Below are 14,705 nucleotides of genomic sequence, written 5' to 3'. Positions count from 1 at the left end.
AATCAAAATTTCCAAAAAAAATCATAAAAACAATAAAAGGTACAAAAATTAGAACGATTTCCCTAGAAATTGTTTAAATAAAAATTAATTCCCAATTTGCATCGTTTAAAAAACTTATTCCCTGAATAGTGTCCACGTAGGATCGGGTATAATATTAGCTTTGTATTTTTTTTTAAGGGTAAAACCGCAATCGATGACAGCGGTTATACAAACTAGTTCTTACACACGTATTTTACCGCATCTGACATCTCCCCCCTGTCCGAGTGTCTTCCACTCTTCCTATTTCTCTCTCCTCAATTTTCACTGTTGTTTTGTTTTTTCATTTCAAACCTTTTCTTTCTTCTTAGATCTTCTCACTCTTCTTTCTCTCTCTAAAACACCAGTTTTTATTTGTAATTGTATTTTCTTCAAAAAAAAATTGTAATTTTGTATTGATTTTCTTAGTAATTTCGTACAATTAAAAATTTTGGGTGATTTTATTTTGATATAATCTCACTATTTTTTGGGTAATTTTGTTTTGATTTAATCATTTGAAACACAAGTTTATTAAGAGTATAAAGACGTTGAAACCAAAGCCGACTTATGATGAAATTGAAGATGAAGATGATGTTGAACTTGAGTAGAGTAGAAGATGACGGAATTCATGGATGAAGTTGAGAGCTTGGACGCCATTGAAATTGCTGCGATTTAATATCACTATTTTTTGGGCAATTTCATACAATTATGAATTCTTTTTTTTTTTTTACTTCATGTTTTAATTTTAGGGAAATATCTCAACATCAACCTCAAGAACTTCAAACAATTTTGCAGAAAGAACATAAAACCGTTGCCAACAATTGCGGTTTTGCAAATGTAAAACCGCTATCACCAATTGCGGTTTTAAACCGAACCCAAAAAAAAAAAAAAAAGCTAATACCCGATCCTACGTGGACACTATTCAGGGAATAAGTTTTTTAAACGACCCAAATTAGGAATTAATTTTGATTTAAACAATATCTAGGGAAATCGTTCCAAAAATTAAATAGAATTTATTAACTATTACAAAAACAGAAGTTGCTGACATCACCATTGCCCACGTGTCGCTTTCTCAATAAAAAATTTCCCACCTAAATACAATGATGATGTCATTTTTTTTTGTAAAGCTATCATATTTAACATTTTTGAAATTTAAATATTGGAAGTTTCCACATTACAACTAAAATCTATCAATTTATCGTAGAAAATTGAAACAATTTTAAATAGTACACTAACAAATGATCTCCTACATTGAACTATGAATTAGACAATGTTGAACATATACTATATCATAATTTTGATTAAAATAAAATTTTAAATATATAAAATACACGTAATTCTTATTTATATTCATGTATTAGCGATTTATATTTAAAATGTACAAACTAAAAATAGGCTTTATATAAACCGTGCATGGGTTCTAACCTAGTGACTAATAGTCTAATACAGTAATGAGTTGGATAGCGGAATAAAAAAAAAAAAGAAAAAAAAAGAAAAAAAAAAAGTAATGAGTTAGATAGCAAGCCATCAAGCCCATCAACTATCAACCATCAAGTCCATAACAATTTATGGCCCAAGCCCATGGTCCATCCATTTTCAGGTCCTACCAATCTAGCATTATAACAAGTCATAAGCATAAAAAGACAACTGCAACTCAGCTTGTTAACTACTCCGTAGCAATCTAGAGTTTGTTAATTTTTATATGCTTATATAAATTTTTTTTTTTTTTAAATTTATAATTACAGATTCTACATTAAAGCTAAGGCAATTAATTTCAATTATACACTCGAGTGTATCATGCACATTAATAGGTATATCATGCACATTAATACACAATGCACCCATGCTATGAGCATATATTGCTCTCCAAGTGAGCCAAATAAACCAAAATATGCTGTGAGACACTCATCATTAGGGTTTAAGATGGCACATACAACCAACATTGGTGTTGAAATTGTTCAAAAACGGATTGTCAAACTTGTCCATAATATTGCACATACATAGATACAAATTCATCTTATGATTGTTGGCGTTATATACAACAATGCTGAAATCACATACACAAGTACAACAACACTATACATCAAAAAATAAGAACAAAAGAAAGTGAATATAATAATTGAAGAAATTTGCATTCAAGCTCAACTAGCTACTGCAGTTAACTTCTTGTTGTTGGCTCTTCAATATGAGCTTGTGTGTCGCGCCATCTATGATGCTCAAGGTTGTTGTACAATCGTCTCTTAGGATTAGATAAAAACTCTTCCCTGAATTAGATCTTCAAATACGAAGCATCAACGAACACTACCAAGTAGTGAATAATATATAGATCTATGTAGGAACATCAATCCAAAAATCCATGGTCTTCCCATCATATTTAAAGCTCCACGGCCAAACAGTTATGAGTATGTTTTTTTTTTTTTTTTTTGAAAGAAAACAGTTATGAATAATATATACACATATGGTTAATTAGCAGCATGTGAATTATATCTAAAACTCGTTTAATTACATAAACATAAGGTAAACATGATCACCTCGTATCATATCTTGAAACTCATATATATACAAGCGTAAAATTACTAACACCCAGAAAACAGTTCTTTGTATTTGAAATGAGATACATGCTTTCATGCCCAGAAAATCGTGGCAAGTACATTTGAAATATCTCCATTGTCTCCCAACATACTAAAGCAAGAAAACACAACCAAATAGTTTACCACCCTCCCTCAACCCCAGAAAAAAGAGGGGAACAACGATGATCCAGAAGATTAGCTTAAATCAAACCTCGAGTTACCTACCAAAAACAAGAAAAGGAAAATGCTGCTTACAAAAAACCTTCATTTACACTAGGGGTGAATAACCAAATGCTTCAAACGCTCTATAAGGACCATGCATAAACTTGTTCTTCATTATGCAGATTCTTCCACTGCAAAATTTCCCCAAATGTCTTGACGTTAGTTCAGTATACCATAACATTTAATAAGCCTAAGTACCTAACTCTCATTTTCTTCCACTCAATGAGCAATATATCTAGAATGGTTTCTTGAAATTCACCATATCGTCTTAATCTTGACCTTAGATTTTGGAGACAATGATCAATTAAATCATTATCATACCATGATGAGACGACTAATTGGAGAAGGGAGGTGGGGAGGAAAGTGCATTGTCAAATTTAAAACAAGAAAGAAAATTTTTTACAAAACTGAACAGGGAAGGTAAAAGTGAATGTTAGTTTACCTGCTTCAGCCGGACGTTCACCCTTTTTCATGTTCTCATTTTCGATGCACTTGAGGAGATACTTGAAGATCTCGATATCACAAGGAATGGTAAGAGCACCACCATGATCAAATCCAAACTCTTCCTCAGCCTTTTCAAGGAGTACTTTGAAAAGATGATGGCTAAGATAATCAGTAGGGATGATGAACCTTCGAAGCTCTGACCCTACGTAAACCGCCAGATATCCCTTGGGAACATCAGGAGGTGGTTCAGGGCTGGGACATCCTTCTTCATCTGAATCGCATCCAATGGCTGAACTTTTCAACCGCTTAGTTACTTCAGGTGCGATTCCTGCGTGGTGAAGATGATCATCTTGGTCAGGCTGTCTTGAGTTCAGAGTGACATTTTGCCATTTTTGGAGGAGTTCTTTCAGCCTTACAATTTGTCTAATCCCACCCAACTTGCCATTTCCTTGTTCGTCCATGGCCTTATGCTTGTAAATACAGCTTTTGATTTGTTTCTCCCTCGGTTGATATCAGCATGTACAATTCCTGATGACTAGCATCATCAGATTGTCCACTACATGCAAAACAGAATAATACTTGGTCAAACAACTGAGATAAACAATTTGCATAATGCTTTCCCGAGATCAGTGCATAATGTAATGCTAAAGTAATGTTATAGAACCAAACTAGAAGTGTCAATCAACTAAAGATCAATTAGGTAAAATGTAACATCTAGTCACTTAATAAAGTGACAGCACACCATTTGCACTGACCTCAGAGCAAATCCCTTATATGAATTGAGCTAGAGAATCATGTCAATTGGGAAACTTGCAGCTCGGCTTATCACTCACTTTCTCTGTCTCTTACAGATTTTAAGAACTTGAACTACGCTGACAGGACATATAAGATCTCTTCACTGCAAGAGGCGAACAAAATGCCAAAAAAAAAAGAGAGATTTTGAGGGTCAGCTAGAAGAGGAACTAATTTTACAAAGGATGTTAAATGACTCAATTCTCAGAAATGCCCCAAGTTGATTATGACAGATATCGAGGAATAGATAGGAACATCAAAGTATCACAAAGTTGAAATCCATTGATAAGAATGCACAATTTTGACGAGTTAAATGAACTTCATATTGTATTTATGTGCATCAGCTTCAGCTTCAAATCCAATGACTCAATATCCCAAATATGACTCCTTTTTTCACACCCTTTTTTTTTGTTAGTATTATCATAGAAATGTGATATTAGTATTGTAAAACAGAATTTAAAAGGGAAACTAAATAATATCCCCTCCGTTCCTTATATTCTTTACGTATTAACTTTTATGGACTATAAAAAACTCACTATTATAACTCATCAACGTGGGATCTTGCTATTAGCAGATTCAGCTTGAAATATTTCCAATATATCGATTATTTAGAATTTTACTCATATCTTATTGATGATAATCACGGTCAAAGATGTGTATAGAAAGCCGAAATATTTAAAATGTTAAGAACTATTACTCGAGTAAAAACTTCTAGCATCACTCTCAGGTCTCTAACACTGATCCACATGCATCGAACTACCATCATATCTCATCATCTCCGATTATTAATTTATATTTGGTCCTTTCATTCTTAAGCATCTACATTCCTAATACCTATAACAAAATGTTTGTACTACAATACGACGGATTTTTTTAGCATTCTGTAGTAAAGCAGTATTAATGATACTCCATAGCATAATCAAACAAACCTAGAGCCCAATAATAGAGTCATGGAATTAGAAGCAACACAATCAAATTGAATCAATCACCTAGAGTCCAGAGATATTATTCCAATATTGCACACATGGCAAAGAGATACGATCCATTCCTCATTTTCACATAATTATGGCAAGATATATTATTATGATCATGATCATGATCAATAATAACAAATCAAAATATGATCTCCAAAAAAAATATTTGAAAAAAATAATAATTCAAATGGTCATGTATAGATCCAGCAACAATTAACTACACATGATTGTGACAAATTTAATTGGTTTACAGATCTAGCATGCATGTGCTTAACAAATTAACAATCAAATTTATCAAACTAAACCAATTAAGTCAGACATTATTATAGCATAAAATTATTTTAGCAAAATAAATAAATAAATATTGTGAAATTAAGCAACCCAATTTGATCAATTCTGCTAAATAATTCCAAAATTTCAGCATAAATATAAATAAATAAATAAAAAAACCAAAATTCTAAATGTATTGCACCCATTTCATCGAATTTCCAACGCTAATTTTACATAAAACTTAAATATTAATTTATTTATTTTTTTTGACGCCACAAAACTCATTTATTTAAATGCATGTAACAACCCCAGGTCATAAATTTGAGAAATAATTTCTACATTCAATTGCAAAACTGAAATATTATGAAAAACCCAGAAATCTAAATGCATATTAAATCAAACCCATTTCATCAAATTCCCAAACAATTGCTACATTACATTACAAATTGTAAAGCAAAATGCAAAACCCAGAATTTAAAATGCAAACCAATTTAAACCCAGCTAATCAAATTTAGTATGAAACTCAAAATTCTATGAAAAAAATTATAAATTATAATGGAAAAAGAAATAAAATACCTGGAAATGTTGTTGGGAGAAGGCATGCATTCAGCTGTGACAGATAATGGAGATTTGAGAGATAAAATTGACAGAAAAGATAAAATAAACCCAAAAAAAAATGGCAAGTAGTATTAATTAGAAAAAACAGAGCATTTTCCCAAATTAAGTAATTTGTGGAAAATAATTAAAAGAAATTAATGAAAAAAATATGTGAGGTAGGAAATTATTAATTTGGAGAGAGAAAATCGGGGAGAATAAGCACTAAGAGATGCGAAACTGTTGGACGTTGGAGAAATTTTTGCAATGATGAAAAAGTTAGTTGTTATAATTATACTCAATTTCAAGCAAAGGTGACAATAGCTACCTTTTTTTGGGTACACTTGTATATTGTTGCACCTTATAATATAATTTTCCCGTTTAAGTACTCCATATTTTAATAAAAATACTACCTCCGGGTTATGTGCAACGATTTGACATAAAGCAAAGAGGAAAAATGTCTAATCGTTGTACATAACTTGTAACGGAGGTAGTATTGCAACTTTTTACACTATTTATCTAGTAATTTACACGGAGTAGTGTATAAGAAAAAATATAGTCATGTGTGAGTCTATATTGAAATCGTCTTAATAAATATTATATTAATATCATTGTAAAAGTTTTACATTACATACGTGAGATGGAACAACAACTTTTTGGTGCAGCAGGCCATTCCATGCGGCAGGGGTTACCCAAATTTTTTTGTCAAGGGTTACTTGAGTTACTCGGACAAAGGTTACTTAAGGGGATCGGTCATGGGTTTCTCGAGTTACTCGATCATGGGGTACTCAAGTTACCGGATTAAGGGTTACTTGAGTTACTCGGTTAGTGGTTACTCGAGAAATTACTCCGTCATAGGTTACTTGACTTACTCGGTGAGGGGTTACTCGACTTACTCGATCAGGGGTTATTTAAGGAGTTTGGTCAGGGGTTACTCAAGTAATTCGGTTTGGGGTTACTAAGGAGTTCGGTCAGGGCCTCAGGATTACTTGAGAGTTCAATCAGGGGTTAATGAGGGGTTACTCAATCAGGAGCTACTAGTGAAATTACTCGGTTAGGAGTTAGTTGAGGGGTTAGGTCATGAATTACTCAAGGGGTTACTCGGTCAGGAGTGACTCAAGTAATAAACCCTGACCGAGTAACTTGATTAACCCCAAAAACTCGAGTAACCCCTAAGTCCCTGACCGCGTAACTCGAGTAGTAATCTGTAACCAAGAAACTCGAGTAACCCCCGACTGAGAAACTCGAGTAACCCCTGATCGAGAAACTCGAGTAATCTTGGCAACTCGAGTAACCTCGGCAACTCGAGAAACTCAAGTAACCCTGACAACTCGAGTAACCTCGGCAACTCGAGAAACTCAAGTAACCCTGACAACTCGAGTAACCTCGACAACTCGAGAAACTCAAGTAACCCTGACAACTCGAGTAACCTTGACCGAGAAACTCGAATAACCCCGGGTAAATTTGATGGTAATTTGTATTATACTTCTCCAAACGATTTTGATAAAGATTATTCGAGCTGCATACATCCAACCCCGCTTTACTTTGACGTTTTAAATCCAACCTAGGATCTCATATGTCATATCATATATGTGAGTAGGGTTGGGCAAAATTATCCGAAAAATTAGGACACCTGATCCGATAACCATATAATAGTTTGGGGATCCGATCCAATAATTTATAATCGGATATGATTAAAGTAGGTAGAACGACCTAAAATGAAAAGTAGAAAAAAAAAAATGATTCATACTCACGTCAATCAAAGACTGGTTTTGAATTGGACTAACATTGTAATCATGGGCCAAAGACTGTACAACCCACAATACCATACTGGTGGTGTTGGATGTGATCTTACAATGAAAAATCATCTTCCAACCTCATAATCATGTTTTACTTGAAAGCATAAATTGTATTTTACGAAGCATTTAATTATTTTCTTTCCGACTCCATCTAACATAAAGTACATGGGCGCGTTGTCTATCATACATATATCATACGGAGTACATACATACGGATGTAAAATTACTCACTATCATATTACCCAGCAAAGCAAATGTAGTTTACACTAGCTAGTCTTACTACGTACATCACATTATCTATCATTCTTCGCTCTCAAATTGTTGCTTTCACTAGCTACTCTTACATCACATTAGCTAGAGTATAGGAATAATGAGAATGAGGTAATTAAATGAGATTATGAGAATGTAAATCATTGAAAATACTCAACAGGACCAAGAGTTGGATTTTATGAAGATATAGTGATACGAAATACTTTTTTTTTTTTTTTTTTGTTTTTTTGAGGAAAGATACGAAATACTTTTTAAACATACTTATTAACTATTTGAAAATTGGAATAATAGCGCTATGAATAATGTAATTTGAACTATTAATATGATAATTAAGTCAAAACAAATGTTACATATGAAATAACCACAGTTGTAAAGTTTAAAAAATTAAAATTAAAATTTTCAAATATTGCCAACCCAAAATACAACTTAAATTGTTTTAAAATAATGTACCTTTGATATATATATTTTTTTTAATTTTTTTATTTTATTTTAATTATTTTATTTATTTATTTATTTTAGTTTATTTATTTATTTATTCTTTTTTTTTTTTTTTTTTTTTTTTTTTTGTGAAGACATCAATTGCTGGAATATAATTAGTAATACAAAAATATTAAGAGAAATACATGGTACTATGGTAGAATAGATATACATGAGGACTTGTGATTATCAGACACAACTGTTAATTTTATCAGATTCTTCATTAACACAAAAATATAGGAGTTTTACAGATTATTTTTACCTTAAATAGCTCAAGTCTAATACTATTTCACAAATTAGCTAAGAATTTTAGGTGGCAATCGTATAAATAACTAAACTAGTAATTAGAACAATTAAACCAACTTTCTGTATAATTTTCTTTGCAACAAAACTTGAAATCTCTTCACTGCAGGACCTATTTGACATCTTTTTTTACAGGACCTATTTGATATCGCTTCACGGCATCAAATAGGTCCTGCACCATTTCACTGCATCAGATAGGTCCTGAACCAAATCTATCTATCAAATTAATCTCAATCTAATCGCGGTTACCATTTCCCTGCATCAAATAGGCCATGGATTACCTGAGTTTTGTGCTGTGCCTTCTACTAGCATGGGTTGTAATCAACCTCCTTTCAAATTTAAAGAGACGTAATCAATCGAAGCCTAGGATACTACCACCAGGTCCACCCAAAATACCCGTCTTTGGGAACCTCTTCAGCCTAGGCACAAACCCACATATTTCCGTGACTGAACTTGCCAAGACTTATGGCCCTCTCATGACTTTACAGCTTGGCCAAGTGACAACCGTGGTTGTTTCCTCGGTTGACTTGGCCAAAGAAGTGCTTCAAAAGAATGATATTTTCTTCTGCAACAGATTTGTTATTGATGCTTTTGATGCACTTAACCACCAACAAAGCTCACTGGCATTCATGCCAGTATGTCCTGCATGGCGAAAGCTTCGCAAAATCTCCAACTCTAAAGTATTTTCAGCCAGTAAACTTAACTCGAGCCAAAGTCTAAGGAAGAAAAAGGTGACAGACCTCCTTGACTACGTCCAAAAACAAAGTGAAGCTGGTTTGGCAGTGGACATTGGGCAAGTAGCATTCACCACCACCTTGAATTTGTTGTCGAACACAATATTTTCAGTGGATTTGGGTGATCCTAATTCAGGATATGCCGGTGGATTCAGAGAGACTGTACGAGGCATAATGGAGGAAATGGGGAAACCTAACTTTGCTGATTATTTCCCTCTGTTGAAGAAGATAGATCCACAAGGTATTAGACGGCGTCAAACTGTGAACTTTGGGAAGTTGATTGATCTATTTGAAACCATAATTGACCAACGATTGCAAGGCAAAAGACCACCAGGATCAACACCAGGCGACGATGTTTTGGATGCTTTACTAGGCATTAATCAAGAAAACTCTGAGGAATTAGAACTAGAAAAAATTCCACATCTTTTGCTGGTAGTCATTTGCACTAGTTGATTTAGACATTTATTTTTGCAGATCATCATCCCTGCATTACTTAAATACTTGATCTCTCTTGTCTGCAGGACTTGTTTGGTGCAGGAACTGATACAACATCGACTACCCTTGAATGGGCATTGGCAGAACTAATTCGCAACCCTGAAAAACTGACGAAAGCACAAGCAGAGCTCCAAGAAATCATAGGAAAAGGTAATCCAGTGGAGGAATCAGACATTGCACAGCTCCCATACTTGCAGGCCATTATCAAGGAAACCTTCAGGCTACACCCACCAACACCCTTTCTAGTACCGAGAAAAGTTGATGCAGATGTAAAGCTCTACGGTTACACAGTGCCTCAAAACGCACAAGTCCTGGTCAATGTATGGGCAATTGGAAGGGAACCAAATTTATGGGAGAACCCAAACTCTTTTGAGCCAGAGAGATTTATAGGATCTAAGATTGATGTAAAAAGTTGTGATTTCGAGCTGATTCCATTTGGTGCTGGTCGTAGGATATGTCCTGGATTGTCATTGGCTCATCGGATGATCCATTTGATGTTGGGGTCACTAATCCACAGTTTTGACTGGAAGCTAGAAGGAGGAATTCCACCCGAAAAAATGGATATGGAAGATAAATTTGGGATCACATTGGAAAAAGCTCAACGACTTCGTGTCATTCCAGCCCTTCGCAGCTAAGGGGAACTTTAGAGTTTAGAGTTTGCATCGCCTTATTGGAAAATATTCAGCGACTTCTTGTAAATTTTTGTTTACGTCTGAGTATGATAATATCATGTTAATAAACAAACACTTGATTCCAAATCTAGCAAATTTTCTAGCTTAATTCAACTCGCATATTAACAGAAGGCAGATTATTTGCAGATGGTAAAAAGCATGAATTAAAGACAAGCAATAAGATAGAGATCATATACTTGTAGTAATCTGTAATGATCCAGCTCCAGAAGTATTAACATGTCTAACTCAACCGCGCTGCAAGAATTAATACATGCCCGGTGAACAAAGTAACATATGAGATGGTTATACATGGAAAAATTGTCAGAAATTACCCATATCTAATACTCCCTTGACCCTTCATACAAAAAACTTTTCATTTTATTCTTACTGTTTGTCTTATAAAACATTTCTCATTCAAGTCTTGACTTGACTTTATTCGAATTGCATTCCAATAAAATTGTGATATTTTAATTGGGTTATTCTAAATTTTAACATGTGGATATTATTTTTCTGTCCTTGCAGTTTTTAGTTGATCTCCAACGGTATTTCTAACCAATTTTGTCCAGTTGCTAACATAAATTGTAGAACTGCAGTTATTTCAGCTTAGTGCAGTCATTTTCAACTATCATAACTCATTATAAGTGGGACTGGTGCAATATGAAATCAGTTTACAACCACATACTGATGATTTTTCACTGAAGCATATCTCTAAGATCTTAAAACACAAAACATTCCATGACTTAAATTCTCAAAATAATGTAGCATCTATTACCAATTGTGCATGAACAAAAAAGTTAAAAGAAGATTATATAGTATAGTTATAACTATGGACTACCTGAGTTTTGTGCTGTGTCTTCTACTATCATGGGCTGCTATCCACTTCCTCTTTTCAAATGTAAGGAAAAGTCGTGAATCGAATCCCAGGAACTTGCCACCAGGTCCTCCCACTCTACCCATCTTCGGGAATCTCTTCAGCCTCGGTGCAAAACTACATGTTTCTTTGGCTGAACTTGCCAAGAGTTATGGCCCTCTCATGACTCTGCAGCTCGGCCAAGTGACGACAGTGATCGTTTCCTCAGCTGCCATGGCAAAAGAAGTCCTTCAAAAGAATGACCTTCATCTCTCTAACAGGCCGGTCATTGATGCTGTTCGTGCACTCGACCACCATCATAATTCAATCATCTGGATGTCACTTTCACCTCTTTGGAGAAATCTACGAAAAATCACTAACTCTGAAGTTTTTTCTGCTCATAAACTTGACAGGAGCCAAGGTCTTCGAAGGGAAAAGGTAAGAGATCTCCTTAACTATGTCCGAAAGCAAAGTGAAGCAGGTTTGACAGTAGACATTGGGCAAGTAGCGTTCACCACCTCACTGAATTTGCTATCAAACAGCTTCTTTTCAATGGATTTGGGTGACCCCAAATCTGAAAATGCTTGCAATTTTAGAGACACTACGCGAGGTATAATGGAAGAATTGGGGAAACCCAACTTTGCTGATTATTTCCCTATTTTGAAAAAGATAGACCCCCAAGGCATCAGACGGCGTACAAGTCTACACTTTGGGAAGTTGATTGATTTCTTCAACATCATAATTGACCAACGATTGCAGGGCAAGAGACTACCAGGATCAACGATACAAGGCAATGATGTTCTGGATACCTTACTTGGCATCAGTCAAGAAAAATCTGAGGAATTACCACTATCAACAATTCCTCATCTGCTAATGGTAATCACCTACTCTTATTCATTAAAAGTTTTTGCTCAACATGTTCCTCCGCGTTATACAAAATCCTTGACATCTCTTTTCTGCAGAACCTGTTTGGTGCAGGAACTGACACAACATCGTCTACACTCGAATGGGCAATGGCAGAATTGCTTTGCAACCCAGAAAAGCTGAAGAAAGCACAAGCAGAGCTCCAAGAAACCATTGGAAAAGAAAACCCAGTTGAAGAATCTGATATGGCCAGGCTCCCATACTTGCAGGCCATTGTCAAAGAAACCTTAAGACTACACCCAGCAGCACCACTTCTGGTGCCAAGAAAAGCTGACTCGGATGTGAAGCTTTGTGGTTTTACCGTGCCAAAAGACACACAAGTGCTGGTCAATGTATGGGCAATTGGGAGAGATCCGGAGCTGTGGGAAAACCCAAACTCATTTGAGCCAGAGAGATTTATGGGGTCTGAAATTGATGTAAAAGGTCGTGATTTCGAGCTGATTCCATTTGGTGCAGGCCGTAGGATCTGCCCTGGGCTGCCACTGGCTATTCGTATGATCCATTTGATGCTGGGATCACTGATTCACAAGTTTGATTGGAGGCTGGAAGGAGGTACTCTGCCAGAGAAGATGGATATGGAGGAGAAGTTTGGGATCACATTGGAAAAAGCTCAGCGACTTCATGCAGTTCCAATGCTTCGCACCTGAAATTTTATAAGTTTTGGGATCAGCTTGGAAGATTCTCAGAAATTCCTTCACACTTCAGTTTGAGTGTGATAATCTCATTGTTAGTTTTTTTCTAAAAAAAAAAAAACACATTATTTCAATTCCAGCAAAATTTCTGTAGTTCTTTAACTTTGGTTATTATCCAGATGTTAATAAGAGTAATAGTTGCACAAAAGCACTAAATAATCACATGCTTCAAATCAAGGATGTCAAGAAACCTGATATAACATAATACTGGTCTTGATACTGAAATTAAAAAATAATCAAATCTATGGACCGGTGATAAAGAGGCAGAACAATTCAATTCTCACTCCATACATGCATGCAGCATTGAACCCACAGAAAAAAAGAAAGACAGAATCAACAGAATGATGACTATGGAGTATGACAGATTATTAAACTATATGATATTCTGAATATAGAATTAATATAAGCTCATTTCATCAAAACTCAAATTAATTTGACGAAATTGTCCAAAAAAAAAAACCAACTAAATTGATGAAAGAAGAGGGTGTTATCCTTATAAAAGTCTATATCACTATATACCTTCCATTTCATCGTGTAAAATAACTCTTTTCCCCAAATGATTCATCTTTCATTCACAGCTAAATCATTAGCTTCCTTAAGGCCCAAATAAGTAAAACTCTCATATTAGATTGAACTCGCGTAAGATTTCTGACTTACCTTTGTACTTCATGGACCATAGAAAAGAGGGAGAGAATAAAGTGGAAGGTCAATGCCAGAACTACAGCCTCCCAACATCTGTTTGTCATCATATTGTGGTGATTTTTTTTGGATTAAACTCTCAGACAGTACATCAAATGGCTGAGGTTTCCTTTTGACCTATTAGATAATCTATGTTATGATACAGAGTTGCCACTCCTCATCGAGCAACATTTTAAGACCTCAACATCGGCCAAAGCTGAAGTGCTGAGCAACATGCAAATGCAGTGAATTTTATCTGATTTTAAATGATGAAAACAAATAATTAGAAAATTCAAACTTGTTTCCCAATAAAATCATTCTTTTGCACACTACATAAAATCATTCACAAAACAACCATATCCAATAAACAGCAGAATACTTGTCAAAAAAAAAAAAAAAAAAAAAAAAAAAACAGCAGAATAAACCCAATCATTCTAAAACAAACCTCCACTCATAATTATTGAACAAGGTTTGAGTAACAAAAATTATAACCTTGGATGAAGAAAACAGAAAGGATGTGGCTGACATTGTAATTAAGGTAGATTATGTGGCTATGTGTCCTAAATTGTGGCTGTGACTAACATATATCCTAACAGGGTTTATAGGAATCACTGACGAAGAATGAAAAAAATTTAGTGAATTAAATGGTGAAACAGTATTCAACAGATGATAGAGCAAGAATTATATAATTATAAGCTACTAAACAAAGAAACAGATCATCAGTCATTGAAAACTGAAGGAAGGAGCAGCCAAAGAATAAACAAGTTATATTGTATAAATTAGAGGTTTTAGGTCACGCCAGAATTCTACTACAACTTCAGGTTATTTATTACAGACCAGGCGAAGAATCAGTTGAATTGAGTGGCAACAAGCTTATTAGTCATCTATCCCTCCCATTCCCCCCCCCCCCCCCCGCCCTCCCACTCACACC

The 14,705-nt window shown here is 34.8% G+C and overlaps 3 protein-coding genes across 4 annotated transcripts; 2 read left to right on the top strand and 1 right to left on the bottom strand.

Annotated features, from left to right (window-relative positions):
* Nucleotides 1-2,012: 2,012 nt before the first annotated feature.
* Nucleotides 2,013-6,206, bottom strand: LOC110715718 (auxin-responsive protein SAUR36-like). Of its 2 annotated transcripts, XM_021894320.1 has the most exons (4): nucleotides 5,864-6,206; nucleotides 4,007-4,149; nucleotides 3,250-3,807; nucleotides 2,013-2,938 (listed from the first exon to the last, which is right to left on the bottom strand). In XM_021894320.1, exons 3-4 carry the CDS (start codon nucleotides 3,710-3,712, stop codon nucleotides 2,922-2,924), a joined length of 480 nt encoding a protein of 159 aa, XP_021750012.1. In that variant the 5' UTR covers nucleotides 3,713-3,807; nucleotides 4,007-4,149; nucleotides 5,864-6,206; the 3' UTR covers nucleotides 2,013-2,921. The 2 variants fall into 2 exon arrangements, with proteins under 2 accessions (XP_021750012.1, XP_021750013.1); XM_021894321.1 differs by lacking the exon at nucleotides 4,007-4,149.
* Nucleotides 6,207-8,524: 2,318 nt separating this feature from the next.
* LOC110715717 (geraniol 8-hydroxylase-like) lies at nucleotides 8,525-10,829 on the top strand. Its single transcript, XM_021894319.1, has 2 exons — nucleotides 8,525-9,896; nucleotides 9,986-10,829. Exons 1-2 carry the CDS (start codon nucleotides 9,003-9,005, stop codon nucleotides 10,592-10,594), a joined length of 1,503 nt encoding a protein of 500 aa, XP_021750011.1. The 5' UTR covers nucleotides 8,525-9,002; the 3' UTR covers nucleotides 10,595-10,829.
* A 91-nt stretch (nucleotides 10,830-10,920) lies between these two features.
* On the top strand, nucleotides 10,921-14,186 carry LOC110715716 (geraniol 8-hydroxylase-like). The gene is made up of 2 exons (XM_021894317.1): nucleotides 10,921-12,356; nucleotides 12,443-14,186. Exons 1-2 carry the CDS (start codon nucleotides 11,412-11,414, stop codon nucleotides 13,049-13,051), a joined length of 1,554 nt encoding a protein of 517 aa, XP_021750009.1. The 5' UTR covers nucleotides 10,921-11,411; the 3' UTR covers nucleotides 13,052-14,186.
* Nucleotides 14,187-14,705: the final 519 nt, after the last annotated feature.

Source organism: Chenopodium quinoa, unplaced genomic scaffold, assembly GCF_001683475.1.
Source record: "Chenopodium quinoa cultivar QQ74 unplaced genomic scaffold, ASM168347v1, whole genome shotgun sequence".
Lineage (NCBI taxonomy): Eukaryota > Viridiplantae > Streptophyta > Magnoliopsida > Caryophyllales > Amaranthaceae > Chenopodium > Chenopodium quinoa.
Note: the sequence above shows the minus strand (reverse complement) of the source record. Positions and strands in the feature narration are given on the sequence as shown.

Excerpts from the sequence above, each read along its gene's own strand:
- LOC110715718 (XM_021894320.1), bottom strand. The coding sequence starts at position 3,712 with ATGGACGAACAAGGAAATGGCAAGTTGGGTGGGATTAGACAAATTGTA.
- LOC110715717 (XM_021894319.1), top strand. The coding sequence starts at position 9,003 with ATGGATTACCTGAGTTTTGTGCTGTGCCTTCTACTAGCATGGGTTGTA. Across the intron at positions 9,897-9,985 it reads AAATTCCACATCTTTTGCTG|GACTTGTTTGGTGCAGGAAC; the intron begins GTAGTCATTTGC and ends TCTTGTCTGCAG.
- LOC110715716 (XM_021894317.1), top strand. The coding sequence starts at position 11,412 with ATGAACAAAAAAGTTAAAAGAAGATTATATAGTATAGTTATAACTATG. Across the intron at positions 12,357-12,442 it reads CAATTCCTCATCTGCTAATG|AACCTGTTTGGTGCAGGAAC; the intron begins GTAATCACCTAC and ends TCTTTTCTGCAG.